This window comes from Oryctolagus cuniculus, chromosome 12, assembly GCF_051225735.1.
Source record: "Oryctolagus cuniculus isolate XC-2025 breed Fujian yellow rabbit chromosome 12, ASM5122573v1, whole genome shotgun sequence".
In the NCBI taxonomy this organism is placed as follows: domain Eukaryota; kingdom Metazoa; phylum Chordata; class Mammalia; order Lagomorpha; family Leporidae; genus Oryctolagus; species Oryctolagus cuniculus.
In genome coordinates, this window is record NC_142878.1 from 71,439,740 (window position 1) to 71,459,109 (window position 19,370).

Genomic DNA, 19,370 nt, shown 5'->3' on the forward strand with positions numbered 1-19,370 from the left:
GGGAAGTGGGCAGAGTATCTTGAAGGGCCTTACCTCATCAGTAGAATGAAAATTAGCCCTAGATTAACTGCTGCTTAACAGCTTAAAAGCCGCACTTTGAAAGGATCGCTCTGTTCCTAAGTAACTTATTTGTATTCCAGAACAGAGCTCAAGAATACCTCTAGGAATACAAAAGTATCCAGCACCTAGTAAGGTAAAATTTACAATGTCTGGCATCCAGTCAAAAATTACCAGGCATTCAGTGAAGCAGGAAAACATGATACATAATGAGGAGGAAAGTCAATTTATTGAAATGAACCAAGAAGCAGTATAAGTGATATAATTAGTGATGAGGACATTAAAACTACATTCCATTGTGTTCAAAAGGCTGGAGAAATGATTGAACATACATATTAAATAGAAACACAAAAGATAAGGGAAAAACCCAGATCAGACTTTTAGAGACAAAAGCTACAATGTCTGAGATGCAAAATATATTGGATGATATTAAAAGCAGATTAAATGCTGCAGCATAAATGTTTAACAAATTTGAAGGGATAGCAATAGAAACTATCCAAAACAAATATGATCAGTTCCAGAGTGTACTGCATTCTCGTCAAGACAAAACTTACTTTAGTCAAGCATTTTTAGTGCCTAAACTCTAGTCGCAGCAGACGGAGAATTCAGTGGACAGACATAAAAGAAATATCCCTGTGGATTTAACCAATAGTTAGCTCAATATTATATCACAGTTGTATGAAAGTTTCTCTTCAGAATGCTGGCTCTAAAATATGAGTATAATGCCCAAAAATATCATTATGCTTCCCATGGGCTCTATCAACTAAAGAAACTAACCTTTATCTAATTTAGCAATACTTGTGAATAACCAGATAAGTTGGAAAGTTTTGTCTCCTTTGCTTACCGACACAAGTTTTCATGTCTTCAGATGCCATGAAGCCATCGTAACACAGGCACCTGTACTCTCCAGGTATGTTCGTACACTGACCACCATCACAGATATTGGGGTTATCTTCACATTCGTCAATGTCTGCAAAGAATGACACAAGTTGCTGATATTGGGCCCATTATTCAGTGAGGAAACATGAGCTGACCCACGTCAAATAAACTCAGCCAACTTGTATAAGACTACTAACCCTCAAATCCAACTGAAGCTTTACAAAAATTATCCCATCAGGTTGTCCGTGGTAAAAATGGAGAGAACCATTTTCAAGATTCAAAAATACTCTTCAAAGTCAAGGTTCTAACCCCTTAAAAGTCTATTATTTAATTAGAAATTTCCTCTCATATGAATTTAAGATTAAAAAATGATTATGAATCTGATCATTATCCTTATCAATTGATGAATGCCTAAGGCCTATCATCTTCTGTTTTACAGATATTTTAGGTAGAAATTTCTTATAATAAACAGATCTACTCAAATACACTTTCAATAAAAATATCTATTTTCAATATTCAATTTTTATAGCCTAATTTATATAGAGAGATTTCAGGAACACTTTTCTAGGTCAGATGAAAAAAATTGGGAAAAAATTCTCTTTTTAATCTGAGCCATAATTAAAACCTATACTACCCCACTTTAAATCTCATGACTGCATGACTCTTTCAGTCCAGGGTGAAGTAACAGGAATTTTAACATAGACCCATGGGTCTCTTATTTTAGCATCATGCAAGTTGTTTGCACAGCTTGTGAACACACACAGATTATAAAAATCCATGCCAGAGATCCATCGTTTCTGATGCAACAGAACCAGAATGGATCCTGAGATTTTGCACTTTTAGAAAATTCTCAGTTGAGGCTGATGCTATTGGTCAAAGAAACATACCTGGTGTAGCAGTTAATTAGGCCCCCAAATCAAACTCTTCAAAATTCTAATCAATGAGGACAATGTATTTATAACACTACTTATTGTGTGGCAGTTACTCTGCAAATCTTCCACACAAGCAGTCTCAACCCCATTTTACGGATGAGGAATCAGAACCTAAGTATCTTGATCCAGGACACACAGTTAACATATGTGACAAACAAGGATTTGAATCCAACACTGTCTGACACAAAAGCCTCAGTCCTCAACCACTTAGGGAATCCTTAGGGATCTGCTGTTCACAGTTTTAATAGAAAGCTAAAATCTACTCACCGGTACATGATCTCTGGTCAGGCATTAGTGCGAATCCTGGCTGACAGCTACATTCATAGCTGCCCTCAGAGTTTGTGCAGAAGGTTTCACAACCACCATTCATGATGCTGCATTCATCAATGTCTAAGAGAAATGAAAACAACATCACCTTCTGGTACAGTCTGAATGTCCACCTTCTCCAAAATTCATGGTGAAATTTCATTGCCATTATAAACAGTATTAAGAGATGAAATCGTTAAGAGGTGAATAGGAACCGAGAGGCCCAGCCTTGTTGGTGGGATGGGTGCTGTTATACAAAGGTGACTTCAGCCCCCTTTTTCTCTTTCTCCCTCTCATCTTCTATCACATGATGGCATAGCAAGAGGGCTCATGCCAAATGCTTGCACCTTGATGTTGGACTACTGAGCTTCCAGAATGTGAGCCAACACATTTCTGTTCATTACAGATTACTGTCTCACAATCTGTTATGGTAACACAAGGTGAACTGGGACTCCTTCTTCTCTATTATCATCACACATATTCATGTTTTCAGGCATAGGTCAAATAAAGATTAAAAAAATCCTAGGGAAACTAGAAGTCATTGATTACCTCAACAAATATGAACTCATTAACTATACATCTGTGATGTGCTAAAGATGAGAATGAAACAATGAATGAGACCATCATTACCCCTGCTTTCATGGTCACACTGAAGCAGGAAAGACAAATGAAGAATTGATTACACAATTCACAGTGTGACATCTCCTGTGCAGAAGTAGCATGTGCTAGGAGAACACATCCCAGTTATGATCACAGACACAGGGGTGAAATCCTCTTGATTTGGTTACAGACTTGAAATTCAGTTTGGTTGGCTGACGTTCCAATTTTTTTCAAGAACCTGAGTTGCAGTTCTGAGTTGTCCTGGGCCATGTTTCAGAAGAATTTGGGCTTATTTATGGTTTTGAGTGGAAACCATGTGAGACTTGGCAGTTCCACATGGTGTACACCCCAAACCAGGCAAAAACTGGCAGTTTCTACAAAGTTTCACTTTGACTTTGGGCACAATAAAGCCACAGGGTTTTCTTGTGCCACTCTTCACAGCACGACTAAATCTACAGAAGGCCAACCACAAAGCAAAATGCTTGTCCCACAAAAACCTATCTTCAAGGAGTGCCAGACATGATCTCTACTTCAATGTAAGGTATGAACATTCCATGGCGTTCTTTCCAAGAGCCATTTTTTGAAATCTTCTACCTGAATTAAACCCTCTACCAGCAAAGATCTCACCCTATGCTTTGTCTTTCCCACGAGTCACCTGGTTACTTTATTTCAGATGGTTAGTTGTTATTGGCTAATTTCTCTTCCTATTATGCATGTGCATAAGCAAAGCATATGCTGCTGTTTATTATTCAAAACAGCATGGGTCAAATTATACCTGCTAGAGCTTAAACTTTCTATATCCTTCTCTTATCTCGTTCTTTAGACAAGGGAAGTGAGAGCTAAAGATTGTGAGTCACTAACAAAATAATTTTACTTATAGGGAAACAAGAAAGATCAAGTAGAAGTAATTAGTGATGAGAGCAGAGTTCTGCTTGGGCATTTTTAGAAAGCAACAAAATGAAAGAAAATATAAAATTACATGTAAAACTTACCAACACAAAACAGCCTATCAGGAGTTGAATGATAACCAGGGTTGCAGGCACACTGATACTTCCCCATGAGGTTCACACAGCGGCCATTGGGGCAGAGGTTTGCACTCAGCTCACACTCATTGATATCTGTTTAGAGAATAAGAGGAGCAAACGTACAAGCATAAGTGTCTGACTCTGACACAGACAGGGGCCAAACAACTTAAGCCAAGCCAGAGGTTTGAGAGCCCCCTCTTACCGATACATGCGGAGATGTTCGGGGCCAGCTGATGGCCGGGCGGGCACTCACAGCGGTAACTTCCCTCCGTGTTTATACACACACCTCCTCGGCACAGGAGAGGGTCTCTCTGACACTCATCAATATCTGCAACGTGGAAAGGATACATACTGAAGATATCTGTGGTGCTGTGATCCCCTTGGCCAGGGCGCAGCAGCCATTCCCCATTGAGTCTTGGCTGCTAAGGACTTTCGGGCTCCTTCTTGGAGATATCTACCCACCTCCCTCAGAAATGCCTCACATAATTGACCATATCCTTCTCCCAAGACCAACAATCAATGGAAATAACATAGGAGCATTAAGCCTTGACCTCTTTCCTCACATGGCAGGACAACTCTGGCACCATACATACTCTCAGAGCTCCCTGTGGGGTCAGAGGAAGACTGAAACGCAGCCTAGCTCTTAGCTTATTTTCTTCCTTTGCCTCGCCCTTCTTCCCTCACTTCCTAATAGATACCTCCTGAGAATACTCTCTCACAAAGAAACAACAAAGCAAAATCAAAACCACTTTTGCAAGAATCCCCACTTTAGACTTTGTTTCTAGGAAACCTGATCCAAGGCAATCAGCTTCATCAATCTCCTGTCCTAGAAATGTTGGACAAAAACCTTGCCATGGGACTTCTCCAGTTTACACTCGAAAGGTTCTCCCTTCCCTAGGTTGGCTACTCTAGGTGCTAAAGCCCATTTCTCAAGGACCCACAACTGGCCTCCAAGGTCACCCATAGCCCCACAGCATGAACTCTCTCATTCCTTGGGCATGTCAGTCTGCCTTTGCTGCAGATCAGTTACCGACACACTGGTCACTCCAGGGCAGCAGTGAGAACCTCAAGCTTCTGGGAATCCTTTTCTTCCCCCAGTGACCAAATGGCCAGAGACTCACCCATGCAGTTCTTCATCATCATGAATCCACTTTCATAGCCTTCGTCACACTTGCATTCAAAGTCCCCTGGAGTGTTCACACACTGGCCTCGGCCACAGAGGTCGGGAGATATGCGACATTCGTCAATGTCTGCACAGAAGGAGCAAGTGGCAGCAAGTCAGTGTTAGGACTGCCTTAATTCTGGTATCAGCACAGCAAAAATGAAGAATATTAAAGGACATCCCCTCCCCTGGCCCCTGAGGCCCATGCACCCACCTGTGCAGTTCCTTTCCTCAGAATCAAGAGCAAAACCACTGTCGCATCTGCATTTAAAGCTTCCAATGGTGTTTCTGCACTTGCCATGGGTACAGAGGCTGGGTATCATCTTGCACTCATTGATATCTTTAAGAAAAATAAAATGGGGGAAAGCTATGAGCAAACAACGAGGAGGGCTCAGTGCCCACTATTTAAACTCAGAAGGTTGGATGGTCTTGATTTAACATCTTGGCAATACTTGTTTCAAAGAACTGATCCATGAGAAATAGGACTTGGCAAACATTTCCAGCCATTTTAATATCTACATTTTAGAAAGCACTGTTAGAGAAGCAAAGAGTGTGTTTACTTGGACTTCTAGAGCCCAGCACAGGGCCTTACACATAATGAAAACTTAACAATGATCTGCTGAATGGCATGAATAACTGTTTTACATTACTAGAGTTTATCCTTAAAATGCACAGAAGATGCTTAAAATAGATTGCCCCCAAAGCAACCAATGGAATGTACAGCAAAATGAAATGATCACTTAATGATTTTTCATGCTTATAGATACATAAACATTCTTATAAGAACTTCCAAGATGTTATTTAAAATGTAAATTATTTGCAAATAATTTGTGCTATTTTAAAAGATGTTTTCTCAATATCACCTACCATTAAGGTTTCATTAACATAATGCAAATAGTTTCTTGCAGAGGACTGCAAATATGTAACATATCAGCTAAGTTTCTCCTTATAGGAGTCTTTTCAAAGCAAGACCTGAGGCCCAAAAACAGAGGTTCATTTCTAGATAATGCCAAGACACCTGGAATTGGCAGATCAAATCTTAGGAACACTGACCAAACCTTCAGTGGTAAGGATTGCCACAGCCTTTGGAAGCAAATTATTCAAGTTCCTTTGAATATGCTTAAGAGACATTTAAGACGGCCATCTAGAGAATCTCTCTCCAGACAGAACAATTTCAATCCCTGAGGATTCTTGAACCACTCAGTAAAATAAATAAATAAAGTCTATATTTTTGTTCAGAGATAAATAAATAATATCGATATGCTTATTTTCCATTTTTATAAGTTGATTTAGATATGAAGTTATAATAACAAGGTCCAGGTCGACAAGAGAGACAGTGTGTGAACCTGAGCAGCCAACACAAAACTGTACGGGAACCCAAGCTAAGGCCACTCTATCACTAGAATTCTGAACAACCAACTGCTGACAACAGTTTACCTTTGAAGAAAGGTTTCCCATTTGTAATTTCTTTTGTGGCAAAGCCAGGTCCTCTGGGACAGAGCTCCTCGTATTCAGGGGTGTTTCTCATAGGACACTCTTCGCATTCCTCACTACCCCAGGCCGCCCCTACGGAGCAGCAGCAAGCGTCCATGCGGTGACGGCCGGCAACAGGCAGTGTGCACTCCTCATCATCGTACCTCAGGTAGCAGGTCTCCAGGCGGATGTCTGTCCCAAGAAACAGAGGGAGGCTGAGGAGAGCTGCTGTTTTCTCGGCCCCCAACTGGCAACTTTTGTTGGGCAAAGTATGAGAAACACGATAATTGTCGATATCTGTATTAATCTGGAATTCATGTACTAGGTGGTGGGTATTCTTGTCTAATATAGACTCACTGCTTTCTGGCAGCCCATATTTACATCCCCTACTTGTGACAAGCTCCCTTTCTACTTTCTGATATTTCTGCAAGAAGTGCAGCATTCAAACAAGTCCCACAGTGCTTCCCCCTGGACAAACACGCCTACCACCCATGCATGCAGTCTGGGACGCCTCGGCCACTTCCCTCTAGCTGAAAGCAACACAGGCTCAGTGACCTGCTTTTTCCTCAGACCTCATTAATATTTGGAGAGAGGAATGGTGAACTCCAGAATGAAGGCTGCCCTGCTTGAGATTAGAGATGAGAAACAGCACAGAATGGGCTACTCACTCTTCTTTTCCAATACATATGCTTATGTGCACAGTTTTGGGGATACACAGAGACACTTCCAGCCCCAACCCCAAATTTGTGGGATTAGGAGGAAGAGTAGTAGAAAGGCTAACAAATCACTGGCCAGAAGACCTGGATGTTGGTCCTGTTGCACAATGAAGTTGCTTGTCTTGGACAAATTATTATCCCTGAACCTGAATCTCCACATCTATTATCTGATGCTACACCATCTCTCAGGAGGTGCTGTGGAGCTTCAGTGAGATTATGCATCTGACACTGGTACGGTGTAATTAAAATGCAAGACCCATCTTTCTTCTCTTTCTCCTTCACAATGCCATCATTTGTCATTCCCTCAGATGCATGAGCTTTTGCTAGCATTAGAAACCTTATTGAAAACTTTATACTTAGATCGCCTATATTAAAATGGATATTGTTTAAATGAATCCTAAATTAAACACTGGAGTATCTTCCAACTGAAGAACCAGGAAGGTTTTCATCAAATGCTGTTTCCTCCTAAACAAAGAAACAGACTCAGAATGGGATTAATTGACGTCTTTAGTTACAATGACTCTAGTTTTCAAATTCTTCCATTCTACAATGCTTGCACTAGAAGCCATAAAGTTTTACATCTAGCAGCCAGTTCTAATTTGTAACTGATGAAAATCCTTTAACTGTACTCCACTTCTTAAACCACCTAGAAGAGGTTTTCACTAAGGATGCTTTTGACAGTAATACAGTTTCAGGTACACAATACAAGTGAGCATCATTGCCAGGATCATGGACTCAGAAACCACAAGTCCAAGGGGTCCAACGGATATATTCCTGGCAGTCAAACATTAGTAGCAACACCAGAATAAGTCTTCTAGAACCCACAAGCATGACTGTAGGACCTATTCCAAGGACTAAGAATTCTAGATTCTATGTTGTAAAGTTCTATTCTATATTCTAGGGTTCTCTTCCATAACACAGGGATGACATGACTGGCCTTGAAGTCCCAAGTTGGGGACTAGCACTTGCTATGGAGAATCCAACCCTGACTGGCAATGCCAATAGCTCTGGGCTCTTCCAGGTACACAGCAGTGATATTGTGACTTCTGAAACAGGTATTTCCAGCAAGCACCTGCCTTTCTCACCCAATGGAAAGGCTTACCTAGAAGAACAGGGGCCAGAGCTTCCCATGAAGTGGTAACAGTGTTCTTCTCCCAGCTCCCACTTTGTACCCTACAGTACATGGTTTTCTAGGGGCCTAGTTAGGACCTCTAGAATATTAACTGTGATGGCAGTGATTAAAGGGAGTTACATAATAATAAAGGACTAAAACTGCTCCTCACTAACATGCTTTGTATTCTTTCTATAAGGAACAGATACAAAGCTTGATTTTGGAAGGCTGTTTGTCCAGGGCCTCACCATGAATCCCATGAGACATGCTGAGTTTGGAAACATGTGTCTGCACTTGGAACCAAATGCCCAGATTCACCTTGCTGAGTTTTATTAACCTTTCAGACATGACTACCAGAAAAATCATGAGCGCAATATTTACCAAGGCAGATCCTTCCGGTGGCATCCAATGTCATTCCACTGGGGCACTGGCATTTGAATGAGCCCCTAGTATTCACACACAGGCCATTTTTGCACACTCCTGGAAACACTTCACATTCATCTATATCTAAACATTTTTAAAAAGCACATATTAAAAAAGTTAATATATCTACATAATAGTCAATTTTATCCCACTACTGAATTCATAATTATTCTCACAGCAGCAAGGCCAATTTGAACCTAATTTATCCCTATTTAGGGACAAAACTAATTTTTCTCCAAATAATTGCTGTAGTATGTCTGGGTTGCCTGAAAAGAAACCTGAGTTTCTCCATCAGTCTCAGGATGCAACTTTTGGGTTGCAGAGACAGGGAGCAGGTGTGAATTCTTGGGGGACAGCTCTGCTAACTGTGGACATCTCAGGGAAGCTTCCCAGGGACCATGTACATAGCTGCATAAGACCAGAAGTCTGGAAGTAAATGGAGAAACAGAAACCCAGTCTTCCAAACTAGCAAAGAAATGGCTTGAAGGCGAGCTTAGAAAAAGATCAATCTGAGAATATGTGGACCAGTCAAGAATCTCTTTTCAGAAGTCCTGAGAAGTCTCAGAAAATGTGCACCTAGTGCTAACTCAGCAGTGATCTCAGACTGCTTGATCAATGCCTTGGTGGTCCCCTATTGATTGAGGAGAATCAAAAGACTTTCATATTCATTGACTCGTCATCCGCCTCATCTCTTTCAAAGGTACCAATCCTTCCCAGTTTGCTTAATGAAGAGCAGCATGTTCTCTGCGCTTAATTTGGAAAAATATTCACCATCAAGTTAATCCAAAGAAAGGCACTTACTTGCTAATGCCAAAAAAAGGGGAGCATTAGTTAAGAAACTCAAACACACTGTGTCTCTATTTATAATAAATAACTTCCCAGGCCAGAAACATTTAAAACTTTTTTCTAAATCTTTCCTTGGAAGAAAGCTAGATCTAAATGAGGTTGGGGAGTGTAGACTCTACCTTTCAGGGTTTTGTTGTTGTTGTTGTGGCCACTTATGCTCCAAAATGTGTTGCTGAGGTCAAATAAGTTATTAACAGTGGTCTGGACCAGAGAAGGTCCAAAGGACTCAGTCATCATTTGGAAAGCAAGATCTTGGGTGGGGCTGTAGTGTTCCTCTTTGTTTTAACAGTGAAAAAAACTGTATTTCATCCCACATATGGGACTAATTGCTGTTTTTAAAATTTTTCAGCTGCTGTGTCATGTCAGGTTGTGTTAGTCACCATGACCTATGTCTATGTGGGACTCCGTGAGAAAGAATCATAGCCACTGGAGAGAATCCACGTAGACTTCCAACAAGGAGGCAAGAGAGTACATACTTCCAAATTATCCATGACCATGAAACAAACAAACAAACAAACAAAACCCCAAGGCAAACCAAGAAAAATGCAGATTTTACAGTCTCATAAAAACTTCCTGTTTGTTTTTCTCTTTTGACCGATAATTAGCACTTTGGAAATACAATTGCTCTAGAGTGTGGTCGGCTTAAAACATTCCTAGTCATCCTGTCCTTTGGTCATAGTCATCTGATTCTGGCAATAGCGGAGATACGCTTGTGAAATTAATATCTGTCTGTTCTGCAGTTCTCACTATTTTTTTCCTCTAGTGCATATTTCTCACTGTGAAGTTACATGACCATTTTGACCAGTCCAAGTTAACATGAGCATTCTTCATGCACACAAAAGTGTGTGGTTTATAAATAATCAGAAATACCTTCACATTGTGTTCCTTTAATTCTTGAGTATCCTTTACCACATATGGGATCTGTGGGAAAAAAAAAAAAACCACGACAAATCTGAGATAACAATATCCAGACTTGGTACTTATGACATAGTGTAAGAAACACGAAACAAGACCTGGAACATGAGTTAGATTTTGTTGCTGTGAATAAGCACGAGATAACAAAGTGTTTTGGAAGTTGCATAGGTGAGAAAGAATAATAATGAACTGTCTCCTCAGATAAAGCCCAATTCCTGAAAGATATCTAAAAGATACGCAAATACATCATAGATCATGTAAAGGTGACAGCTTAAGAGTGAAACTGAATATAGATATCTCTCTTACTATTGGCCTGCAGATGGGAATCACATGGTAGGATTACTGTAAACGGAATATGGAAAATACAGTGCAGCACTTGGAGAGCTCACGCCCTGCAGCATTCACACCAAATAAACTCACACATTCACATATCCAAACTCCTGATCAGCAAAGCCATGAGTAAGGCTCTCAAACCTCAGGTTCCCAGAAGATTAGAAGTTCACCCGCAATCCTCATGAAGGTAAGGCATGCATATTAGTTCCTTTACATCAATTAGTTTTTTTGGAAGAAAATTTGCACACATAAAAAGCTAAGGACTCCTAACCATGAGGCTCCAGAGACAGACACAGCCTATAGGAATTGGTACTTCAGAAAGCAACACAAGCTAACCACACTTCAGTTAGAGGAGAACTAACTTAGGCTGGTACTGTGGCATAGTGTGCTAAGTTGCTGGCTGCAGTGCCAGTATCCCATATGGGTGCCGGTTTGAGTCTCAGCTGCTCCATTTCCAATGCAGCTCCCTGCTAATGTGCCTGGGAAAGCAGCAGAAGATGACCAAAGTACTTGGGCTCCTGCACCCACATGGGAGATCCAGATGAAGCTCCTGACTCTCGGCTTCAGCCTCGTCCAGCCCTGGCTGTTGTGGCCATTTGAAGAGTAAACCAGTGGATGGAGGATCTCTCTCTCTCTCTGTCTCTCTGTCTCTCTCTCTGTAATTCTTTCAGATAAATAAATAAATCTTTTTTTTTAAAAAAAGAATTAACTAAATCATATACAATTCTTCTCTTTCACATTTTCCTTATTTTCTGCTCTATTTGTTTCATTGAGGTTATCTGAATTAGATATTTTCCAATAAAAAGAAGGACTGGGTTCCCCATTCTATGCAAAGCAAGCAGAGCAATGGCATAAGAATTCTACCATCTGTTCCTCTTACCAACTTGGCATATGGTACATGGGCTTCCCCAGGCAGCTCCGAGGGATGAGCAGCACTGGGACTTTAAGGTGGCTCCATTGATGTTGATCTCACACCGCCCATCAATGACAGTCTGCCAGCAAGTACCCTTGATGGTTTCTGTAAAAAGAATAATAATAATTAACAGAGTTAATGGAATTTATATCAAAAATTAAAACATGCATATTGCAATTACAAGATAACATATGAAATAACATACAATGATCATTTTTTTAAAAACTTTATTTTTCATAAATACAATTCTAAGAATATTGTGATATTCCCCGATCATTTTTAAGGTTCATTCACACAACTCTTTTGCAGTAAAAGCTGACTATAGTGTACAAGCATTAATAAACATAGAAAAATCATTCTCAGTAAGATAAATACCTATACAGATGGTTTTTGTTGGATCCAAAGTACTTTCAGAAGAACATTCACAAATGAAAGAGCCTGGGCTGTTCTTGCAGACTCCATTAATGCAAGGACTTGATTCACATTCATCAATGTCTGAAACAAAAACAGGTCAGCATTACTGCTAACAGCTAGTCGGGTAAATACCATCAGTGGCTTACAAAGCATACACAAGTGCCGTTTGGAACAGAATTTTAACTAAGCTGACATAACTGTCTAAAATAGAAGTGAATCCAATTTATTCTTCAAGTTTTCTAATGATATTCCAAAAGGCAGCAAAGCATATAGTATGAAAATAAAAATATCATTTACCTTCACAGGTTTTTAGGTCAGGTTTGTATATAAATCCCTTGGGGCAGGTACAGACAAAACTCCCAGGAGTGTTTCTACATTGTCCATTGTCACAGAGAAGACTGTTCAGTACACATTCATTAATATCTGGAAAGTCAATGAAAATTAACATGTAAAGGAGCCCATCCATTGAGTACAATCTCTTTCCCCTTTTTGGTTAGGTCTTTAAAGTCATAATGATATGATCAATTTAAGCAAAGAAGTGACACTTCTGGACCATTCATTTTTGCTTAAATCACCTCATTTTGGGGAAAAAAAAGAGACTTGATTTGGTTATTTAACTAGACATCGACATAGCCTAATGTCACTAGACAGCAATTAACTTCTTTCTTTAGCAGGAAGAAATCCCAGATTTTCTGGAAATCATTCATCTTCACCTTATATAACTGCTTTATTGTTTCACAACTGAAAGGATTAATCATACTGACTTAAAGACCTAAATAAATATTTAGAAATTGTGGCCCATTTTGATATATGTTAGTTCCAGGATAGGTGTTTCCTCCTTAGCATAATTTAAGTAGCCTCCAGTTACGTTTATAAAACCTGAAGCAGTCTGCAGAGTTTACAACTGTTTTGGGAAATTTAGCCTCATAATTTAGAGAGCTGAGGAAAATTCCTCACTCTCAGGTGAATAACACACCCGTCTGAAGCACAACCCAACTTTAAGGTAATACTTAGATAATTTAGGAAATACAGAAATTAAGTAGCTTGTCCTGTCTCTTTGAGCTAAATTGCACCACGCAGCCCACAGATTTGGCTAGATGTTCTTAAGGTTTTTTGTTTTGTTTCTAATAGATTGACAGCTTCTGATTAGATCTCATTGGATCAGTAAGTTAGCAGCCCTAACATAAAAGATTCACAAATTAAGCACCATGGAACTGCATGTATGGTTCACAGTAGTAGATACACTTGAATCAGCAACACACTTATTTCCCACACTTAAAACGTTGGAAAGTCAAGTATAAAGTGACATTGGCTGAGCAAACAACATGCTGAGAATTCTATCAAAATGATCTGTAAAATGCTAACACTTTCCTAAAGGGTACTCAGCCCCAGAGGACTTCAAATGGTAAAGTAAGGAACTTCCTGAATAAAAGAAAGTGGATATGAGGGTAGGAACTTCCTTGGGGCCGGCATTGTGGTTTAACAGGTAAAGCCGCCACCTGCAAGGCCGACATACCATATGGGCGTCCATGTGAGTCTCAGCTGCTCCACTTCCGATCCAGCTCCCTGCTAATGTGGCTAGGAAAGTAGTGGAAGATAGACCAAGTCCTCGGGCCCCTGCACCCACATGGGAGACCCCCATGAAGCTCCTGGCTTCGACCTGGTCTAGCCCCAACCATTGCAGCCATTTGGGGAGTGAACCAGTGGATGGAAGATCTGCCTCTGCCTGTCTCTCTCTCTCCTCCACTCTCTCTGTAACTCTGACTTTCAAATAAATAAAATAAATCTTAAAAAAAAAAAAAAGAAGGAACCTCCTTTTCTTGAGTCAGAAGAGACAGTGACTCTTACTAGATGGGAGACAGTGGAGACCAGCACTGGGCAAACAGTTGTTCTTTCCTAGATTACGTGTTGAAAGAATGAAAATTAAGACTTCTGTCTGTATTTCAATCTGCATCAACTCTGAATAATTACATGTTCTGAAGACTTAGACCAGTACTATTCAAACATAGCCACTAAAAAGAAGCACCAGTAGCAGAAGAAAGTCCTAACTCCATACAGCCCTAAAAAAAAGTAAAAAACTCTATTTGAGGTCTCCTATTTCAGCTTAAAGGTTATTAATGTTCATCATACTCCAATAAGGGTATGCTTTTTTGAATGTAAAAATTTGTTTTGCCTGCAAGTCAAGAAGAAGAACCATTTTACACGTGGGTTTTGGTGCATGCTGATGTATTCCCCCGAATATTAATATCTTGGTTTTAGAAGACAACATCAGGAGATCTAAGGTAGTCTGTTATAACTAAACTACAGAATGGACAATGTGCTCCAGAAATCATTAGTCTGGGCACCTGGAAAATGAAGAAGAAACAATGCTGACCGTTTCCTTCTCAACGAAATGATGTATTTAGTTACTGGCTGGTACTTGTCAGAGTACCAAAAATGGTATATATTAAACCTAAAGGAGAGTAGTTTACACTGAAAGTAACCTGTGTTTTATCTGATTAAATCTAATAAGTAGTTGGGAAAAGAGTGGCTTCTCTGTCAGCAAATTAGGGATGACTTTTGTAGCCACATTATTTTCATTATATATATAATCTCTCTCGCTCTCTCTCTCTTTTTTTTTTTTTTTTTTTTTTGACAGGCAGAGTGGATAGTGAGAGACAGAGACAGAGAGAAAGGTCTTCCTTTTGCCGTTGGTTCACCCTCCAATGGCCGCCGCGGATCAGCACCGTGCTGATCCGAAGGCAGGAGCCAGGTACTTCTCCTGGTCTCCCATGGGGTGCAGGGCCCAAGTACTTGAGCCATCCTCCACTGCACTCCCGGGCCACAGCAGAGAGCTGGCCTGGAAGAGGGGCAACCGGGACAGAATCCGGCACCCCGACCGGGACTAGAACCCGGTGTGCCAGCGCCGCTAGGTGGAGGATTAGCCTATTGAGCTGCGGCGCCGGCCTCTCTCTTTTTTTAAGATTTATCCATTTTACTTGAAAGAGTAACACAAACACAAAGAGAGAAGGAGAGGCAGAGAGAGAGAGAGAGAGAGAGAGAGAGAGAGAGGGCTTCCATGAGTTTCCATCTGCTGGTTCACTCCCCACTTGGCCGCAATGGCCGGAGCTGCATTGATCAGGAGCCAGGAGCCTCTTCCCAATCTCCCACAAGGGTGCAGGGGTCCAAGGACTTGGGCCATCCTCCACTGTTTTCTCAGGCCATAATAGAGAGCCGGATCGGAAGTGGAGAAGTCAGGTCTCGAACCAGCGCTCATACAGAATGCTGGCATTGTAGGTGGTGGCTTCACCCACCACGCCACAGCGCCGACCCCGGATCTTCTCCTTGATGGATTGAATCTGACATGTGATTAGATTCCAATATCTAAATCTTGTTATTCAAGACATATATGTCACATTGATATTTAAATTGCAGTATGTCCAGTCCTGTAAGTTACTCAAGGGACGTTTCTTTCAAGCAACAAAAGAAGGAAGGCATTATGGATGAAATGTGAACCTTCTTACCAACACAGTTTTTCCCAGTTATATCCACTTCATATCCTGAATTGCAAATACACTTGTAGGTTCCTCGGAGATTTTCACAAATACCATTAGGGCAAATATCAGGATCCAGCGCACATTCATTTATATCTGCACCACAAAACAAGTTTAAAATCAGTAACATTCTAAAATAAATTCCAATCAACATCTAAAAATAACATTAAAATAAATACAATGACTTCCAGACCTCTTCAAAAAAACAAAGATTTCACTTGGAAGAGAAAGCTTGATCCCTTTTCTCACTGTAAAATATTCTTAGTTCTGAGAAAACTCTTTTCTTCCATCAGACCCTGAAAGGGACTTGGCAGCTGCACTGAAATTACATGATTACCAATACTTAATCAAGCTGAAAGAGACTGCCTGGACTTCCCTTGGCCCAAGCACCAACATGAAAAATAGATCAGCTGCATAGCCCAAGTCCCTACAACTGGTCCCTTGACCATCAACTCCTTCCTAGTCAACCTGCTTTGCACACTGCCACCATTCATGTCCCAAAAACTAGGTAGTTATGCCATTCCCATCGTCAAACTCTTGTTATGGTCCTCTTCATTGTGTGTGGGAATGCATGGGGAAGCCCTCTTTGGTGGTCAGAGCCAGTTCAAACCAAAGCCCCTGCTGCTCCTCCCTGATGAGACTGGGTCCTCCCTCCCAGCTCACAGACTGAGAGCTCTAGCAGGGCAGGAGAGTGCACAATGACCATCAGTGAATGCAGTCCCAAACTCTGGCCCCAGACTCTTCTGTAAAACAGAGCTAACGTTCACCTTCTTCTCTAAATCCCTATCACAATTTGTATTTATTCTCCACTTTTCCATTATGAATTTCCTTACTTCTCCTTTTCCCTCCTTCAAACATCCCCTCTCCTTCTCATCTTCATTCAGACAAAATGATGTCATGTAATGAATCATGTTGAATGAACTGACAATCCATTCAGCCAGTTCATTTTTTTCTCAGAACTTTCCTGAATCAAATCATATAGTTCTATACTAATTAGATAATCTCTTCCTCTTTCTGTCAACTATTTTTACACTTGTTCCAATTCTCCTTTTTAACTTTCATTCCTTTGATCCACTGATACCATTATGATATCAATATTTGTCTAGTTCTAACTCTTGAACATAAATATTTCATTTTCTTCCAACTCAGTTAACTGCTCTCACTGCTGGCTAGAACACATGAAATGGCTCCCTACTGCCATCTTGTAATGACTGAGCCCTTGAAGTAAAGAAATCATTCAGAACGTATATGGATAATAGTTCAACCAGTCCATAATCCTCAATTAAACTTGACAGTAGAAAACTCAAAGGAAAGCCAGGCTGCCCTGTCTCAAGAATAAGCAACCTCAGTTCACAATCAACCAGCCTGGAGTAGTGTCCAGCCCCTTCGGAAACTAAGCCCTACACCTGCACAGCAACCCCAGAACCCACTGGACCACAGTCACTCTGCTATCAGGCTTCTCAGCACCCAAGTTATATCATGCAGTGATAGTGAGAGATGGAGTCAGGCCACACTGGTATCAGAGGAACAACAGGAAACCCACAGGGTTTCTGGCCCCACACTGCCCCAAGCACATGCTTAAAGTAGTAAATTCTGAACCGAATCCTTACCGCTGCCTGCGGACGTCATTCCTGGCCCACTGCTGCAGAGTGCCTGGTATTCCGCTGCAATAAATTAACAGATAGTAAATGATCCCCTTGTTTGCAGCACAGGTCGATCTTGCCCTTGGCTTTGCACACATCATTTCCTCCAAAGTGAGTAGAACCAAAATAAAGTGCTAACAGCAAAGAAGGCATCCCCTGGGAGGGGTCACCTTTGCATCAGGCTCCCATATTAAAGGCTCCACATCACTGAAGAAAATGACTTTTAAGGACATAGGCGAGTTACAGCCAATCCCTGTGCAAAGCACTTTCGGAAAAGGTATTTTTTGTACAACTTGATTTTGCTCACCAGGGAACACTTTACACTTAGAGTGAAATGTGCCTGTTGAATGTGGTTTCTTAACTGTTAATAAAACTTTCTCCCACCATCTTGGGAATAATTTTGTTTCTCAGTGCTAGCTGTTTTTTCAGTACAATCAAGTTCTTAACATTTCCTCATTTCTCTGCAAATTCTGTAGCCTGGTCTCACAAGAACAACATAGTATTTATTCTTGCTTGAAGTGTATTCTTAAAGTTAATGTTTATAAGAATGACGTCTTCTGTGACAAATCCTTTGGGACAGTATTGCTTAAATGTTAAAACTGAGATCTCATTGAACCAACTAAGGTATAGACATGTTCCCAAATTTGTGATAGAATCAGATTCTGTTTCTTAAAGCTAAATAATGCTTTATAGACAATTATAGTTAATATTTAGATGAACGTGAAAATGGAAAACTAACTGGAGTCATACTTCGAGGAAAAGAAATTAAAGTGTCCCTTTAGGTGCTGGTGGTTTCTGGCAGCCACAGTTTCATGGTGAAATGCAAATCGCTTATGTGTAGGTGGAAAGAGGACTGGATATTAGGAATGGGCCTTCCTGCAGAGGATGGCTGGACTTCGGTGCTAAAGCCAGTAGTTCTGACACTCTGCACGCCAAAGAATTGCACTCTTAGGACAGCGGACACAAGTGAGTTATACAAACAAAAAATGAAGGCTGCTCCTCTTCTAACAAATGCTAATTTGAGAAAAGCTGTGGAAATGTTAAAAGATTGTACAAAGGGCCAAATGCTTGAAAGCCTGAAATATGTCTTCTTTATTCTCTCACATCAGCCCTTAAAGCACTCATGAAATAACACGAGTAACAAAAACCAAAATCATGCCAGTTTTGTAAAAAGTAATCTTACAGTTCATTTAGATTACCTGATGCTTGTCTAAGTGGAAGCAAATTACTGTTGCCAGAGTTTTCCATTTGGGCAGCATCTGATACTAGACTATGCTTTGCTGTGAGTTCAAATCATCGTGGGTTTGAATGGGGATAACAAGGTTTGTTTATTACTAGGGGTCTCGGGAGCCAGTTATTTGCTTTTTAGTTTCCTCTTTCATGAACTGAGGGTAATCACACTTGTTAAATGGTAGGTCTACAGATTTAATAATATGTAAATGTGTGCAGTTCACGTACTGAGTGAGTGGAAGGTGTTGCAGGGCTAACTTATGGGAGTGCTGTGGAGATGGTGGCACAGGGCACATGAGAATTGCACTCCTGTGGGTTCGATGGACTGGTTTATGTGAGGAGTAAATGCCATTATGTGAAGACTGAAGAAGAGGGCTTGCTGACCCACTGGGAATCCACTTCTGCAGCCAGGAAGGAAGAGCTGCAGCTGCAGCTTGCTAGACTTGCAATGTGCAAAAATGAGCTTTTCATGCTGCACCATTGGGATTTCCTAATCAGCTGACTAAAGGCAGTCCTGGAGATTTTTTTAGTATGCCTTTTAAGAATTCTACTTCTCTTTTGAAATTAGGGATATCCTACTTCTGGATCTTGTATGATTGGCATTTTCAGAGAGATACAGAAACCAGACTGAACGCAATCTCTTCCACAGGTAGACCGTTACTGCGTGAATTCATCCAAATGTAAAAAGAAATTACTGGAACTCAAGCTTAACTCTGTTAAGATTTCCTGCTAAAGAAATATGGCCTCTTTTGACTGTCTTTTCCTAAACCCACGTTGTTGCCCTGTGTAACATCAGAATTCTTTGGAGATGCGCCTGGTCCAGAGGAAACAGTAAAGGCCAAGAATTCTATGCACCAAA

The 19,370-nt window shown here is 40.7% G+C and overlaps 1 protein-coding gene across 2 annotated transcripts in view; it reads right to left on the minus strand.

The window, feature by feature from the left end:
- The window catches only part of FBN1 (fibrillin 1), a 258,038-nt gene that overhangs the window by 76,177 nt on the left and 162,491 nt on the right, over positions 1-19,370 (minus strand). For both annotated transcript variants that reach the window (XM_051822402.3, XM_051822403.3), the window contains exons 18-31: positions 17,249-17,302; positions 15,609-15,734; positions 12,403-12,528; positions 12,067-12,186; positions 11,659-11,796; positions 10,401-10,451; positions 8,643-8,768; positions 6,399-6,626; positions 5,176-5,301; positions 4,921-5,049; positions 4,002-4,127; positions 3,767-3,892; positions 2,136-2,258; positions 902-1,027 (exon numbers count right to left, since the gene is read on the minus strand). In XM_051822402.3, coding sequence (XP_051678362.1) covers positions 902-1,027; positions 2,136-2,258; positions 3,767-3,892; positions 4,002-4,127; positions 4,921-5,049; positions 5,176-5,301; positions 6,399-6,626; positions 8,643-8,768; positions 10,401-10,451; positions 11,659-11,796; positions 12,067-12,186; positions 12,403-12,528; positions 15,609-15,734; positions 17,249-17,302 — 1,725 coding nt within the window. The remainder of the gene's footprint in view (positions 1-901; positions 1,028-2,135; positions 2,259-3,766; positions 3,893-4,001; positions 4,128-4,920; positions 5,050-5,175; positions 5,302-6,398; positions 6,627-8,642; positions 8,769-10,400; positions 10,452-11,658; positions 11,797-12,066; positions 12,187-12,402; positions 12,529-15,608; positions 15,735-17,248; positions 17,303-19,370) is intronic.